The sequence below is a fragment of the Anser anser genome (assembly GCF_964211835.1).
Source record: "Anser anser genome assembly, chromosome: 11".
NCBI lineage: Eukaryota > Metazoa > Chordata > Aves > Anseriformes > Anatidae > Anser > Anser anser.
Window position 1 is genome coordinate 11504319 of NC_139732.1, and position 13545 is coordinate 11517863.

The window sequence follows — 13545 nt, forward strand, 5'->3', positions numbered from 1 at the left end:
CAGCAGACGCTCAGTGACTCCCCAGAGCCATCGCCCGTGTGTGAGAAAAGCTGGGGTCAGTGGGTGGGAGGGAACATCGCTGAAGGATGCTCTACCAGCCCAGGCTGTCTGAAACTCCACCGAGGAGCTGTAGATGTTCCTGCTCCAGGAAGCATTTCGCTGCAGATTAATGGGGACCAAAGGGGCAAGGGAATTGAGGAACAATAAAGCTCCCTTCCAAGGAATTCTCTTTAACAAAAGTGATCCAGTTTTTAACAACCCACAGGTCAAGAAGCACCACCTGGAATAAAAAGCGCAGTGGAAAATTAATCCCATACAGGCTCTGGGTGCGATGCCAGGATGAGCCTCGCCACTGGAGCATGGATGTTCCCCATCTCCCCTGCTGCTGCCTCTTGCATTGCACACGCAACAGAGACAATGGTCCTACCTGCCTGGCTTCTCCTATAGCTTCTACCACCAGCCAGTAAGAAAGATCCCACTGCTTTGGTCTGTTTGGGGTATAATACCTTAAAGAACAGACCTCACTCTCTGTTGCACGGGGGTCTTGCTGGAGGCAGTATCTGCCGGGCCATCCCAGCCTCGTGGTCCAGCAGCTGCAGCACCCATCCCTCCTGCAGGTCTCCATGCCCCAGCACCCTGGGGACTGCTGTCTGCAGCCTGGGACGCCATGGCATGGAGCAAAGTGACACCAAAGCCACCAGTGTGCTGGCCTGCCCGAGCCCTTCGGGGTCCTCCGTTCCACAATAAGGAAAGGGAGGATTTTGCTCTCATTTTATGCTGGAGCACTGTGTCCAGGAATAACACATCTTCTGATGATGTCTGAGCTGTTAAATACACCTTGCAGTTATCAGGGCACCCACAAACTAAATTAAAACACAAGTCGACTAAAGCTCTTCCTCCTCTACTCACCACTGTACAAAAATTATTCCATTAACTTTAAATCTCAGCTACAATAGCATAAATCCAGAGGAAATCTGTTGGCCTTAACAGTAGGAGTTCAGCCTTCCAAGGGGAAAGTGTGGCCCAGCAGATGCTGGACAGTTCAGGGCTGCCACAATTTTTTCTCTCCCCATTAGAGACCAGAGCAGTCAATGCAGCTCCTTCTGCTTGACAGGAGCGGGGAAACAAAGCTAAGAGGAAAACAAAGCTCTTTTATGCAATGACACCTCTCCAACAGCCACCTCGCTCTTCCTCTGCCCACTTTAAATCAGAGAAATCGCTCACAAAGACATACACGGATGGCTTCTGCTCTTGACCACATGGTGTGTGAACTTGGGATTTTGGAGGTAAGCTGGTGCCCCTTCAAAAACACCCCAGCAACCCAGACGCCAGCGGTGCTGAAGCCCTCTTGGAACCAGAGAAACTTCACCTCCACCTGCTGAAACACGCACACACAGCCGGACCCGTGCCGTACCTGGACATCCAGCAGTCCCTGGGAGCGGACGGTTCCTCTGCAGGGAGTTATGGTAAATTCGCTCGGCTTGAGGTCACCGTGAGCTCCCTTCCTCCAGGAGAGGCGGGTGTTGTCCGAGATCTGGACAAAACTGGTCACGCTGGGGGCTCCAGAGCCATCCCCCGGAATGCGGAGGTTGAACGTCATGGGCACCAGGGAGGTGTTACTGAGGCGACACGACAAGGTGCGAGGAAAGCCTACGAAACGACACAAACACAGACATATGCCCCTGATATCCCTTGGTTCCCTGCATGAATATCCTGTAATAAAAGCCTGGGCTTGGAATGCAGCTTTTTGACAAATCTGAATGACGGCTACTTGAGAAGCTAAGCGAGGAGTTAACCTTCGCTCTCCCATCACGCTGACCCCCGGCACAGCTCGCTCCCAGCGCTGCCGATCACCAGAGGTTTTCCTTTTCTCTAACCACAAGGAGCTCTGTCCTTTGCCCCCAAACCAGCACCAGTCACTTATCATTTATGAGAGTACATCCAGACAGACTGTAATGGATTTATCTATTCTGAAAACTCAATCAATAAAATTCAAGTTCTGCCACTCATGCTCAGGCTGAATACTATCTCAAACCCATGAAACATCCCAGGATTTTCAGTATGTAAAAGCAGTGTGTTGCCATTGAAGAGCATCTACGGTAAAAGAAAGGAAGGATGAAACTGGGAACTACAGCACTATCCAAAGCACTCTTTAATGCAGTTTCTTGTGATCCTACTACCACAAGTTTGTGACAAAAGTCCAGTCAACTTAATTAGAAGTAAATCACTCGTGTTCAGCACGATCCAGGGTGTGAAAGTCTTCCTGTTACTGGAAACTATGCCTTCTGCCAAGTGGTTCTCCCCACGCTGTCACGCTGCTGCCTATTGCAGTCCCTGCATATATAATGCTCATTGCTGCGTCTGCTTTTCTGCCAGCATCCCAGCCTGCAGGACAGCAGCACAGTTCCTCTGGTTAATCGCGAGTACAACACTCCCGCAGAGCTTCCTTCTCATCATCAACTGAGGCTGACGATCGTCAGCACAACACCTAGGAAAGCCAGCTCAGCTGGAGCCTCAGACCTTTTCTTGACCCCTGATCCCATCACAGTTGGATTACCTGTACTGACAAAAATCACCCATAAAAAGCAGGTTCTGCACCTGCTAGCAGAAACTTTGAGTTGAAAGCTGCATTCCCACCCCTGTGCTCTCACCTAGCCTTTTTACAGATCCCTGCCGTGTCTCCCCTGCTTCCTGATCCCCCTCGCTGTTCTCCACCTCGCCGAGGTCAGCCTCCAGCTCCCAGCTCTGATTGCTTCCTCAGATGCAGCTGCCTCCTGCTCACTGTCAAATGCCGGTGGTCTGGGCTGAGGCAGGGTAATTTCATCCCAACCATGGATTTTCAGATCCTGAGGCTGACCTGAAGCCCTGCTTTCAACCTTGAGCTGGTCAAGAAGTTGCTGCTATTCCTCTAAGACAGGGATCTACCGTACTTACACAGGGCTGGGTGGGAGCACAAACACCAAGAGACATCTTCGGTGCCCCTTGGGTACATGCTGGGCTGGAAAAATATAACATAGACCGCACAGAGCACCTGTGTCCATCCGGAGGCTCCTGTTAAAGGATCTCCTATTTTGGGGTGCATGACACCTCAGAGCCCACTTTACAGGGAGCTTAAAAATCAGCAGGAAACGTGCTTTGCCTTTTCTAACAAACGGGGACGTCGCACCCATGCTGGCTTCGATTGCTCCCTGCAGAGGTTGACACCTGTGTCTTGGAGGCTGGCTTTCCATCACCTGCACACCCGGGGGGTGTTGTGCAGGGACAGGAGGGCAGCCCACAGCCCAGGAGAGCAGCCCACAGCCCTCTTCCCTGCTGCTCTGGAGCAGATGCTGGCTTGGCTGCTTTCCAAGCATCGTTTGCATCTGGCTGGGGAGGGAAATGGGGTGCAGGCAGGGCAGGCAGCTTCTCCATGCCCAGCAGTGCCAAGCAGCTAACCCAGCAGCCTAGCAGTGGGGCAGGAGGTACACAAGGACCAACACAGACTTCGCAGAATCCCGAAGCTGCCAGACGCAGACGATCATTAGCATGGTTGAAAAAAGTCACAATCCACAAAAGCTACCTTATTCGGCTGAGAAGGCCTTGTTAATGAAATCAGATTGCATCGGGTGAATCCTGTGTTATGTAACCGTATTTCTGCCAGGCGTGTTTCTTGTTTTATTTGGTCAAAGGGAAACAAAGAAGTGAAAAGTGCTGATGGAGAGAGAGGAGGAAGCAGCTCAGAGAAGGTAATGAGTTTTCTTTAAAAGTCCACGAACAGCATGAAAACACAGAGGCATCCTGGGCGCAGAATGATAATGGCCCTTCAATCAATCCACGATTGATTTCACATTTCAACTTCAGATCATCGCAGCAAAAAAGCCTTTTGTGAGACCGAGATGGAGAAATCGGAATCTGCATCTCAATGGGGATGCTCCGGACGCGCAGCCGCAGGCACTGCCAGATGAGGAGCAGGATCCTGCACTTCTGGAGACATCGGTGGCTGGTGCCATACCCAGCACCCGATAACGGGGTGCCCGCTCAACGCCTGGCTCTGGAGCACGACAGGCTGGCACATGGTTTAACGCCCTTCTCCGGTGCTCCCGTCCCCTGGGCCCTCCCGCAGCACAGCCCTTCGCGGTCGTTCTGCTGCCAGCAACTAGGAGCTTCAGGTTAAACAGGCTTGAGGGACACTGTAAAGCAGCGGCTTTCAATTCCTTCGTTTCTATTTGACCTCACCATGGCTTTCATTTGCTCAAAATAGCAATGAAGGACAAACTCTGCTCAGTGCCAGTTCCCACCATGATTTTGTTCCCCAATCTCCGCAATGCAGAGAGCGAACTGATATGAAACTCCAGTCATTTAACCCTCACTCTTCACCCTGAACTCTTATAGGCATCCAGAACCTCCTATTCCTTTGGGGCACTTAGGCTAGAAATCGGCTCTCACGCGCCCCAGTGCATCCATGCTTCAGCTCAGGAGCTTTTTCCCATGACTGTGTGTGCAGTATTAATGGCACAATACTGCCTAGGCAGCCAGCAGCCCCGGTTTTAGCACCCCAAAGGCTGCCACGAACCCAGCAGACACTCCTGTGCCAGCACGCTCTGTTTTGGTATCTCACCCACCTCCCACCTCACAGACCCCCAGGGTGCACTCACCAAAGGGGACGTCACCGAAGCGGAGGGAGGGTACATCGAAGTGAAAGGTGGGTCCGATGACACAGCCCCTGCGGGGATAAAGGCAGGCAGAGGAGGAGTTGGGGTGGTGAGGGAGGAGGGCAAGGCGCTCGGCTCCATCACTCTGCACCCGTGTGCTCAGCGTGGCACCCCTGTGGGCCGGAGGCAGCCAAAGCAGGGCTACCAGCAGCTGCTTTGGCTCAGGGCACCAGGCCAGGTATGATCCTAAGTTACTGCTGGCTGGATGAAGGACACTAAATGAGTGATGGCCCCGTGCCTCAGTTTCCCCATCTGCAACACGAGAACTCAGAGGTGCCCACACAAAAGCAGAATTACTGTAACCAGCCTTCCCAGCTGCAGGTTCCCTGCTTTGGCATTTCCTAGCTGGAACTGGTGTTCCCATGGAGCATACAAATGTCATTTTCTCAGAGGACCTTGATCACACAGTGGAGGATTTTGAGACCAGGGGAGCCCCGAGCACCCACTGAGCAGCACCAGAAGAGCAACAGCTCTACACCTTGGACAAAATCATCAGCTTGTCGCCAGTGAACCAGCTGACCCATCCACAAGCAGCACATCTTGAACCACCAAACGTGGGCATCCCAAACCCAGCACACCTCCTTGCCCCTCCACAGATTGAGCAGCTGGGCTCCAAATTCCCGAACTCACCAATGTCTGCTGAAATCAGTACCTGGAGCTGCACAACATACATTACTTTACTTCATGGTTGATGCCAATCATCACCAGCCCTGCCTATTAGTTAAATCTGGGATCACAGCAAATAGTGCCTTCTAGTTTTACCCACAGGCCTACCTTCGTGCCTGTTCTGCAGACGAACAGACCCCAGCACCCTGCAGGAGGGACCTGCCTTCATCCCTACAGCCCTGTTTCCACCATCCTCTGAACACCAAAGAAATGAGCATTCAGGACCCCATAAGGTTGGTGTCCCAGCAGAAGAAAAAATAATCTGTGGTTTAGGCATCTTCTGATTATGCAGTCAGGAAGCACACAGAAGAACTATCTTTCAGGAGTTTCAGTCCAGTGCTAATTCTCGATTCGCAAAACCCCATCAGCTCCTGAGAAGCAGCCAGTTCACAAACTCCCACTGCTGATCAATTCCCTCCCCGGGGACCTCGTGTGATCAGCCCTAACCTCCCAAGCCCACGCAGCTCACTCTGAACAACGCAAAGGGAGCAGACGTGCTTACCATCACAGTCCTTGCCGGGAGATGATGGAAAACTACCTCCAAATGGGGTATCGCAGCGGACACTGCCAGAGCAGAGCCCTGCCAGGCTCAGGCTACACCTGCCTGACTGCCTGAGCTCTGTACACAACAGCTGATAACTGTACAGCTTGCAAGAACTGGGGAGAAAAGCAGTGGTTTTGGCAACAGCTTGGTCTTTCAGCAGCATTACTTAATGCACGTGTGCAGGGAGAGCAGGGACTCTGCAGATCAGGAAGGATTACACGAGGTGGGACAGGAACCACGTGAGCTTTCATCCCTGCTCCTTCCTTCACAGCCCTGTGTCCTGCCAGCCAGATCTCCTCCGAGAACTGGGAAGTTTTCTCCATGGAGGACTAAAGTCGGTGCACAAAGCCTCCCGAAGCAAGATGCTCAGATTGAGCTGCTGGGTGGACATCTCACAGGAGTCTGCAAACAAGCAGTGGGAGCTGTGGGGCTGGAGAAGGATAAGGGCTGGGTAGGGGTCCTTGAAACAAGGGAAATCAAGAGGTAGATGCCACCTCAAGGGAGGAGTAGGGTGCACCAGGAGCTCCTGCTGAGGGACAGCGGGACAGGAGCAGACAGGGAGGCTGGGGTAACATCAGAGGGGTTGCAAAGGAGCCATCATCCAGGACGGAGGAGTAAAAGGATGGGGAAGGAAAAAAAAAAAAAAGGAAGAGCAATCCTCCTTCACTGAGCAGCGTAGTCTGCACTGAGCTTAGGGCTGTGCTGGCAGAACAGGGCAGGGAGGGACCACAAAAAGGGGAAAAGTGCTGGCACTGGGACTGCAGCTCTGGGAGGCAGAGCATCAGTGGAGAAACCAGAACCATTTCATGCAGCTGGGGGAAAACAGGAGAGACCAATCCCACGGACAGCCACCTCCTTCAGGAGCACGGCCATAGCAGGGCAGAGTGGGCATGAGACAAGAAAACCTGTACAGCAGCTGTGATAAGCACATCTTCACAAGCAAAACCTGCCCTTGCTCAAGGAGAAAGCTGCTTATGCAATAACATCCCATGACCAATATGGGGGGAGGGACAGAGGAGAATAAATTATTTGATTGTGAAATGTTCCCTCTTGATTTCCAAAAAAAGCATCACTTTCCCTCCAAACACAAAGCCAACATAATTGTTTCTCTACCAGAGGTCAACAGACCTACTCACCTCTCTCTTGCAAAGTCATAACCTTCCTGCTCTTTTTCACCTATTTTCCCCTTCCTTTGGTAAAAATGACTGCAGGCTGTGTTCATTTCTCCATGCCTTGCCCCAGTGCTCTGGTGCCTCCCAACAGCTGCCCAGTAGGCAGTGCCAGCCCAAAGCTCCTGAGCACCCACCATCAGCTTTCCTGCCTCCATCACAACATCCCACCAGCCCATGCGAAGGTCTGGCTGAAATATGGTGCTCTGGTCCCAAGAAGTTAGCTTTGCCTCTTCTATTTATTTCCCCCGGTTTTGCATGGTGGGCTTATCTCCTGTAATGGCACCAGCCCAAGGGATGCTGCCCAAGTCCCCGTACTTGCTGCAGAGCTCCCTGTCTGCCGCATCAGCACTTCCCTGGCTGCAGAAAGGAGGTACCAGAGCCAGGAGGAGTTCTTGTCCCAACACATCATCATTAGACGTGATGTTGAGGCTGCAGCTCCCTGTTTTGTATGGATTATTAACGCAGGGTTTTAAAAACACTGCTTCTGGCTGCAAAATCACTTCAGCTGTCTCCAAAACCCTACTGGCCTGTGCTCACAACCTTGCTTCTGTGCCAAGGGGCCACAAAAGAACCCGACACCAAATTCTGGGTCCTGGAGAAGTTACAGTGCTCCTGGCTCAACCATGAGAAGCTGCTTCCCGGAGGGACCCAAGGCTTTTGGTTAAAGGGGGTGTTGAGAGCACGGGAGGCACGGCCGTCCCTCTTGCAGGCAATTACACTTCTGGCAAACTACTGCAGGATTCCAGGCTAGGAATCGGACCCCAGCATCCCCACACTGAGCCCCCAGGCACCTTTTTTCCCTGCACCACCATAAGATGAGGTTGGTGGGATGTGACTACCCAGGGACAGCAGGCAATGTCACTGAGCTCCCGTGCCTGTCCTCACCTGATGGTCAAGGTCACAGGCTCGGGAGACCCGTATACGCTGAACCTGAACTCTTCACTGAACTGGCCCAGGATGGTGGAGCTGAAGGAGATGTGGATGACCTGGAGCTCATCCGGCATGAGGATGCCCTCCCGGGGGAGGAAGGTGAAGCAGGAGCCCAGAGCGGTAACGGGAGGCACCAAGTTAAAGAGGGCATCGATGGCTCCTTTGTTGAACAGGACCGCCTGCAGCAGCGAGAGAAATGGAAGCATGTAAGGAACCTTCCTTTCTTACAAAAGGTTGACCTGCTTTCTAGTCAAACAATTAACATCTGTAAAAGGCAGCTGTGTGCTGCTGCCTGGCAGAACCCAAAGAAAATACAGCAAGACAAATTCCGCCTTTGGGCTTCCTCATGCAAAGGGGAGGTATTTCATAAGAGTGGAACAACTCTGGGTTTACTTTTTTCTTTAGTCTGCCAGTTCCTCAATCTGCTCAACCAGCAGTGTCAGGAAAGGATGAAACTGAGGTGCAGAGCAGCTCTCCCTGTTCAAGAATTTCTCTTTACAAACAGCCATAGCTATTGCCTAAGATTTTATTGTTGTGTAGACAAAAAAAAAAAAAGTTAATTTAGAACCAACATCATGTTTTGTAGAATACTCAGAGACCTACCACCTCGAACACGTGACGATCCCTGGGCACCTGTAGAGTTCTGCGAGATGCCCACGTGTGCCTGGGGTGCTGGTGGTGTCCCCAGACCCCCTGCAGCAAAGCTGTACGCTTACCGACCCGTGCGGGGCAAACCCTGCCCTCTCCACGCACTGGTCTGTGAACGTTGGATTTCTTTTCCCTACCTTTTGCCCTCAAGAAATCTGCTGGAAAAACTGAGACAGACGCATAAAAGTGTCCTTTTGCTTTTTAATTTTGCAGCTGCTGCTGAAAATATTCGGGTATTCAAACCCCGCACTGGTACATTGGACACTTATTGAGCCCGCCTGAGCTGAGGTTTATCTCCAGTCCAGCTGTTTAGGACAGCACTGACTAACAGCATCATCGGCTTATTCGTCTTTTCTCAGGTAATAAAAATAATAAATTGATATAGAGAGAAGCAATAAGGTATCAGCATTAAAAATGCATCGAGTGCAAAATATTTTGGTAAGAAAACACCTCAACATGTCCTTCCCTGCCACAGTCAAGCTTTTGAAAATGTCTGGCATGATGCATTGCCTCATTTACTACCTCTTTTCAGTTGCTCTTTTTTTTTTTTTAATTTGAAAAAAAAAAATGATGCTATTGGTAGGGCAAATCTATGGAAAGTTCCTTGGCTTCTTTTGCAGAAAGGCTTTGTTCTTTATAGAGCCAAGGAGGCACCAAATCTGAAGCTTGGTGAGAGGCAGCAGAGGGTGCTCCCTGGTTCTGCACAAGGACCAGACCTGAGCTGGGGACTGGGTGGCTTCCACTGCCCAGGATCAGGCAGGATGTGCTCCACCAAAACCTCTTTGCACTGGGTTGCACTTCAAATTCCTTCTGGCTGCTTTTCAACAGCCAGGGTACAAAGGCATGTGTCATCCAGGGCTGAACCCACAGCCTCTGAACACTTACCCTGTCGACCTAGTGCTGCTTTCAGGTCTTGAGTTTGTGCACGAAGCCTCCCAGCTGCCCTCCAAAGGTTACCAAGAGTAGGAGTGGGATTTCACAGACAACACGCGCCTTCCAGACCCCACCAAAAGCACCCAGACTCTGCCCGGCTCCCTGGATTTGAGCAGTGCGTGGTGCCACCTGCCCTGCTCCCAGCCACAGAAGTGCTGTGCAGATACCCAACACAACCTCCTCCAGCTCACCTCGTAGCTGTGGGCTGATCCAACGAACACCTTCCCGATGTCAAGCTGGTCAAAGCTGAAGCACAGCCTGGGCCCTTCGCCTTCCCCTTTGACGCGCAGGGGCAGCCTGGTCTCTCGGCCTGGAGAGAGGTTTGGAGAGGTTTCCAGCTCAGTGCCATCATTCCCTCTGTGCCCCTCAGTGCCAGTCCCTGTCCTCACGTGGGCAGGGACCAGCTCTGGATGCTCCAGCAGAAGACACAGAACCCCCCTCCTCCCTGTGGGGGTGCACAAAGAGTGCCCCCTTGGGACAGCCTCTAATGCAGCCATCAGCTTGTGCCTGAAAAAACAACGCTGAATTTCACATGTCATCTGCAAGCTTCCACCCATGAGTTTGGGTGAGGCTGAAACCCATTCAGTGAAGGCACAAAGATCATGAAACAGAAGCAGGGACAGACACACACAGCCCACGGCGAAGCCTCCCTGGAGCCCCCAGCCTCACTGCAGGAGTGCAGCTTTACACCCAAACTCCAACATGCTCCTTTGCTTCTGTAGGGCTGCTGAGGTGATGTAACACAGGAGTTTTTGGTCCAAAGGTCGCTCTGAAACACTGGAGCAGTCCAACGTGCCTGAATCCTACCTCGAGTCTGGTCTTGGGTCTCCCTGCTGCCATCCCATTCTGCACGGAAGGTGAGTAGCAGAAGGAGGAGAGGAAAGTCCTAGAGCGATGCTCACCATTTATTAAAGATTAGGGTCTGAAGGTTGTGTTCTTTTTTTTTTTTTTCTTCCAAATTCTGCTGCACCATTAAAAATGCCCTAAATGACTTGCTATGGGAAAGAAGGACCCAGATGCGACAACGCGGTGACCGTGCCACAACTTGAAACACTCTCCTGGCACAGCTATTTCAATGACGCCTGACTTTTTGATCTCACAGCCACGAGGTAAGGATGTTTGATAAAAGCCCAAAGCCAGAAAGCAAGAGCTATGGAGCTTTGTTGAATTCAACATTTTTTAAATGGATACAGCCAAAGGCCAGCCGACAGCAGAGATGAGAGTTGTGTTTCACAGCTCAGACACTAATTGGAGGGCTGTGGATTTTCTTTCACAGACACAGTAAAGGAGGCAGCATTGGGTGCTCACTGTCAAAAGATTTCTCCATCTGGCATCACGAGTGGCTTCATTTTCATTAAAAACTCTAGGTCTAAACCACCAAAGCTTTTAGGAAATGGCAAATGCTTTCAAGTGATGAGCTTTTATCCATGATCACGCTGCGAAGCTGAAGTGCATGCACCTGAGCAATGTCTCCTATGGTCACTGCCCCTGAACGAACCAGATCCTCCTCCTGCAGGATGTCCTCAGCCTCTCCCAAAGGCCCACAGAAACCCTCCTTTCCACCCTATGCTGGTCCTGGAGCTTTAGGAAATAACAGAAACTTTGCTATTCCTCCTTGCAGACTAAAGTACAGGCAGCCTCGCTCAGGAGGACCGAGACTAAAAACAAGCCTCCTTTTGGGCCTCAACCCCAAATCCACACCCGATGCTATGGAGTGAGGATTTGGATCTTAGGAGGGATAATACCTGGGCACATTGCACAGGGTGTGTAACCCAGCACTGCTTCCAGACAGTCACCTCCTTGCTTCCAAATCAGTGCAAGTGGCCCGAAGGCACAGGACTTTGCTGTCAAAATCCTTAACTTCTGCTGCTTATGACACCTGTTTTCTGCTCATGGAGCAGCCCCATGTTTTGTGGCTGTTTTTGAATGTGATTTTCATCCAACCACATCGATAAACAGAGATCCACAGCTTCGCATCACACGGCTCTGCCCCTGGGCTCATCATATGGGGCTTTGCTCCTCCAGCTCTCATGGCCCAGGCCTGTGAGAGGCTTAAGGGTTTTGGAATAAATCAGTCCTAATACCAAGCCTAATACATTTCTGAGAGCAGACAAACCTAAAACTGAATGATGTTGTGCCTCTGAGCCCCCATCCTCTTCTGCACGCTTCCTTCCAGCAACTCAAGAGCCATGGTTTTATTTGCATGAATAACTAAAGGTTCATTCTGAGCTCAAATATTTGCTGAGAGCAAATTTCAAATCACTTCTTAACCGCCAGGTTTGCGGGTTGCATGATGCTGATCAATTCTGTAAACCCCCTGATCCACCAGGACCTTCCAAGCAACGCAAGGAGATACCTGCAGAGAAGCGGAGGCCAAAACACCTTCCCGTGGGGTGTAAGATCCAGCTGTGCAATGCACGGAGCTGCACCGGGGCAAAACCTCCACCTATTCTCAGCTAGGGACATGTGGGCCACCTGCAGATTGCGCTCCTAAGGGACCTGTGACCAGCATCCAAATGCACAAGGAACAGCCACGCTTCTTAGAGGAAACAAAGCAAAATCAACTAACTCCTTAGCTGAAGATGGCTGTTTCTTCTTCAAACTCTTTCTGCACCGAGGGACCTTGGCTCTGACAGCTCCCACCCTGATAGCACAGTGAATCTGCTCTGGTTTTACAAGGAGGGGGGCTCGGCACAAGTTAAACGACCTCCTCTAAGTCCTCTAGCAAGGAGCCAGTGGGAGAGCTGAGCTCTCCGTGGGCCCATCGGGGGCATGAAAGAGCCAGCTCCTCTTCCCAGAAGCAGGCTGCTCGCCCAGCTCTGTGCCCCAATCTCCCAGGCTGGCTCCAGGACTGCACGCCAGCAGCTTTCCTCCCTCTCTGCTGTGGAGCAGCCCTCCTGGTGCAAACCCTGGAGATGCCTGCAGCAAAGCGATGGACGCCAAAGCAGGAGCGCAGCATCCCCTGGGAGACAACTTTTAAAATAAACCCTTCCCTTCCACATCTCTAACAACTGCAGCTGGCGGGCAGGAAGACAGTTTGTTAACACAAGCCCTGTGTAATTACTGTAGGTGGCATTTGCCAAGCAAACCCCGTGCAATTACTGTATAAATAAAAAGCTGTTCTGTGACATTTGTATCCGCCAGCTTGGAAGGGAACAGCACAGAACAGCCTGGCTGCTGGAGGACCATGGCCTCGCATCTCTTCGATGGGGACAATGTGGGGAAAAAATGTTTCTTTTCCACTCGTGGAACATAACCAGCACCATGCAGAGCCCCAGAGGAAGGGCAAGGCCACCAGCACAGTGGGCGAGGGAAGAGGGAGAGGGGAGCCATACCTGAGATGTCGCAGAAGACGGTCTGCTGATAGACTCTAGCTTCGCGGGGTCTGAAGATCACGTTAATTTCAGCTGAGGAGTTTGGCCAGATGTCTCCCTCCTGAAACAGAAGTGGGCAGCAAACCGTTTATATCTCCAAACATCACCTTTCTCCTTTTCAACCACAGCCTCGTAGCCCATATTCATGCATCAATGAAGAGCAAGGAGCAAGTGAATGCTTAGCAACAAAACTTATCAAAGATTTTGGTATCAGTTGAAAACACCTGTTTCTAAATCCCTCACCTCTGCTGGCACCTGGCAGGGGCATTTTGTTAAAGATCAGAGAAAGGAGATGACAGTCGGATGTGGCCTGTTTGCCTCTGCAGGATGCACACCCCCTCTGTTCCTGAACGCAGGATCAGACGCAGAGATGGCATTTGCCTACAAATCCGCACCTCTTTCAACCCCCCCAAAAAATAAAAAATCAGGTAAAATAGCTTTTGTCATGCTCTTGCTTAGAGGCACCCCAAGCATCTGACTTGAGCCCTAACATTGCCAGTGCTTCTTTGTACATTTGTTAGCATAAATGCACAGTTCTGACAATTATTATAATAATACCCTGCAAGGGATGAAGAAATTGGCTTATC

The 13545-nt window shown here is 51.3% G+C and overlaps 1 protein-coding gene across 1 annotated transcript in view; it reads right to left on the minus strand.

The window, feature by feature from the left end:
* Positions 1-13545, minus strand: part of HYDIN (HYDIN axonemal central pair apparatus protein) — a 129029-nt gene that overhangs the window by 73736 nt on the left and 41748 nt on the right. Inside the window, 5 exon segments of the mRNA XM_083851565.1 lie at positions 1415-1650; positions 4635-4702; positions 7959-8182; positions 9776-9894; positions 12920-13019. Of these exon segments, the coding sequence (XP_083707691.1) occupies positions 1415-1650; positions 4635-4702; positions 7959-8182; positions 9776-9894; positions 12920-13019 (747 nt within the window).